The 3,295-nt window shown below is 36.0% G+C and overlaps 1 protein-coding gene across 1 annotated transcript; it reads right to left on the reverse strand.

Annotated features, from left to right (window-relative positions):
* Positions 1–856: 856 nt before the first annotated feature.
* Positions 857–2,577, reverse strand: sinup (siaz-interacting nuclear protein). Its single transcript, XM_083570037.1, has 5 exons — positions 2,450–2,577; positions 2,279–2,377; positions 2,094–2,178; positions 1,149–1,284; positions 857–1,065 (listed from the first exon to the last, which is right to left on the reverse strand). Exons 1-5 carry the CDS (start codon positions 2,496–2,498, stop codon positions 955–957), a joined length of 480 nt encoding a protein of 159 aa, XP_083426163.1. The 5' UTR covers positions 2,499–2,577; the 3' UTR covers positions 857–954.
* Positions 2,578–3,295: the final 718 nt, after the last annotated feature.

The raw sequence follows: 3,295 nt of genomic DNA on the forward strand, positions 1-3,295 counted from the left end.
AAAAAAAACATTCATTCTAACAATTGATCTAAAACCTAACAAAACTGACATGCTTATTTATTTCTTAAACACACCAAGCAATTGCCAAGCAATTGTATTGAATTTTAATTACTGTTAATTATATGGTTAAACGTTAATCAGATGCCCAAGTCATCCAGCTCAGATTTGATTTCTCACAGTGTGGTGCCGGGTTAGATTCTTTGACAATGTCGCAGAGCCACCATTTAAAGTAATCACATGACTATTGCAATTCTTTGTTTGCTTTCTTCTCTCACCTACTAGGAATCTTGACTGTTGCTTCCTCCTCCATCTTACCAGTTTGAGTGATGCCATGACTAAAGTTTTATGATACATCTTACATGATTTTTGAAAAGCTAAGAAAAGTTCTTACTTTTCTTAATTCACTTGTTCAGTGATTTTCAATGTTTGGTCCTGCTAATGCTAGACATATTTTCAATGTAAAGGCAAATTTTTAAGTAGGTGTAAACAGAATCCAAACAATACATCCAAGAGCAAACATGGAAGATAGGGGGGAAACGCACACACACACACACGGCCAAATAAACATGCTATACAGAAGTATTGTTTATACTTTTACAAGAGATATAGAAGATATTTTTCATAGATACTACAGGTCTTATAGTCCTGTGTTCCATCTTTTTTTTAATAGAAAATAGAGTTGCAATGTATGTCTAAGAATTGCATAGAGTCATCAGAAAGTTTTAAGCTACGGTCTTATCTAGAAAATAAGACTGACTCATTTTAAGCATCTATATCTAATTTAATGCAATTTGAGGTCATAAATAATAATGGTTTTTAAAAAAAGCCAACAGGTTTTATATGAACCAATTCAAAATGACTTGAAAATATATCTGGATTTTTATTATCACAAAAATGTTTTAAAAAGAGTTTAGAAATAAATATTCATATAAAAATACATTTTTTCATTCAAGTTCATGGGTCATTTCTGGAGACAGGTGATCGGGGATGTGCGGGGTGACGTGCGTTCACTTTCAGAACCAGTGGTTTGTACTTCCTCACGCCGCTGGCACGAAAAGAGACTGCCTTTAAATAGCAACAAAACGATATAAGAATTATTCCTGACAAGACAAGAAAAATAAATAAATTTTAATTGAAGAAAAACCCACCATTGCCTGCTGCCTTTCTTCAATCATCCTCAGCCTTTCCAGCTTTTGATCACGTGCGACTCTTTGCATGGAGTCACGCAAATCAAAAGAAAAGGGACATAACAGAGTGATGTTCCTCCTGGCCGCAAGCCTTGGCCTGTCCACAAAATATAAATAGCAATATGGTGCTACTACTGTACTACGCAACACAGTTAAATAATCTACTACACAGCACAATGATAGTAACAGAGGTCATATAAAATCTTGAATATATACAATGGATTGGAATACTGGAAAAAAAGTGCAAGAGATCAAATTTTGACAATTCAGCTCAAGGAATATGCCTGTGCAATGGTACTGTATGTTCCTTCAGCTGTAAGCATCTGCCTTGTAACAGAACCATGACCACCATGGGTGTTCTAGTATAAACTCTAGTAATAAACAGAGTCTTAATTCATCTAAAACAGTCTACACGCTGACAGAGGAGGAAAAAAATGAAAATAATAAAATGCTTCTGCGTAGCAAAAAAGCATGCAAGTACCGGGACATACACACATGACTTACTGTATATACTCCAACTGTACATTTCTGTTATGCACAAATGAACAACTAAAACAACAATTTTATGTTTACATATACAGTATTTATTATATGAACAAATCTATCTGACAAATCTGTTCTGTACTGATGGGTGCTGTAGTGTCAATGTGTCTACTGTCCACATGTGCATTTTATGGCGTGTCCCAGTTGGTTTTGTATATGTGTTTCGAGACCATCTCCTATCAACAACCATACCATGAAAAGTCACAAAGAATCACTTTATTTCAATTGAAATCTTTGAACATTACCTGTATCTGCATGGCTTTATGCATTGCTGTTATATACATTGTGCTGCTGCCACATGATTAGCTGATTTGGTACCTGCACGAATATGAAGGTGGACATTGGAAATGGTTGAGGTCGAACCTGTTTTGTGGTGAAGAAACGTCGACTGAAAGTCTTGTAGAGGACACCGGAGATGTTAAAACAGGAGACTGCGGGCGATCCTGACCTAGAGATAACGTGTTTGTCATGTCAGATAAATCAAAACAGAATAAGAGATAAAAAATATATTAAGAGGAATTAGTACAAGGGCTAGCTGATGGACGCACTTCTCGGTAAAGGGCGGACAGTGGCTACGTTGAGACAGGGTTTGGAACCCCACTGAAATTTCTGCCTCAAATCTTCCTGTGTACCTGCACTTTCCTTTTCTGGAAACGTTAAAAGAGAACTAATTATATTATATGTTGGAGTACTTTTTGCCTCCACTTAAAGAGACTAACCTGTAAAGCTCACATTTCCTGCATTATGTCCAGCGGAGTTTTCAGCCATGTTAACTAGCGAAATCAACCACCACGGCGCTTTTTAAAATTTTTTTTTTGTTGTTGTTTGGTCGTCGTCGTTGTTGTTGTTGTTGTTTTTTTTTTTTTTTTTTTTAATTAACCGAAAGTGCTTCGGGAAGTTTCTAAATATATTGCGTCACTCGACATAGAGGACCAATCACAATACGCACGTGACATCAATTAGTTCATTTGTGGTTGAGCGAGGCACGTTAGCCCCGCCCCCTCCGCTCCCATTACTCCACGTCCTTCCCTCTAAATAGTCCAGCAGGTGGCGGTATGCGCGTTCAATTCATAACCTTCAAGATTTCAAGATTTTCAGGCAAATTATGACTTTTTTTTTTCATCTGCATGTTTTAAGGCATTGCTATTTTATGCATTGTGCTGCTGCCACATGATTGGCTGATTTGATAACTGTAAAACCAGAATTTGATCATTTAAGATCAAATAAGACAGATCAGTATAGCAAGCAAAATAAGTACCAAATGAATGAACAACCGTGCAAATATACAGAAACTATACAGAATCTATACATAAATAAATATTGGGTGTATATTGGGACTGAATATAACCAGTCACATCTATATGCAGGTTATTGTGTTCTTTTTTTATTATTTATATTTTTTATCAGGCTGCTGGTGCCGTTGTCCATTGATACCTGTTAAACCACCATTTAAAATATGCATTTACTTAAAGTATTGAATTCAAAGTGCAAAAAAAAAAAAGTTTCTGACTGTCAATAAGTGCCCCTTTTGCCAATAATCAATCAAGGAACATCAACTAATGCCA

The sequence above is a fragment of the Silurus aristotelis genome (genome assembly GCF_946808225.1).
Source record: "Silurus aristotelis genome assembly, chromosome: 19".
Lineage (NCBI taxonomy): Eukaryota > Metazoa > Chordata > Actinopteri > Siluriformes > Siluridae > Silurus > Silurus aristotelis.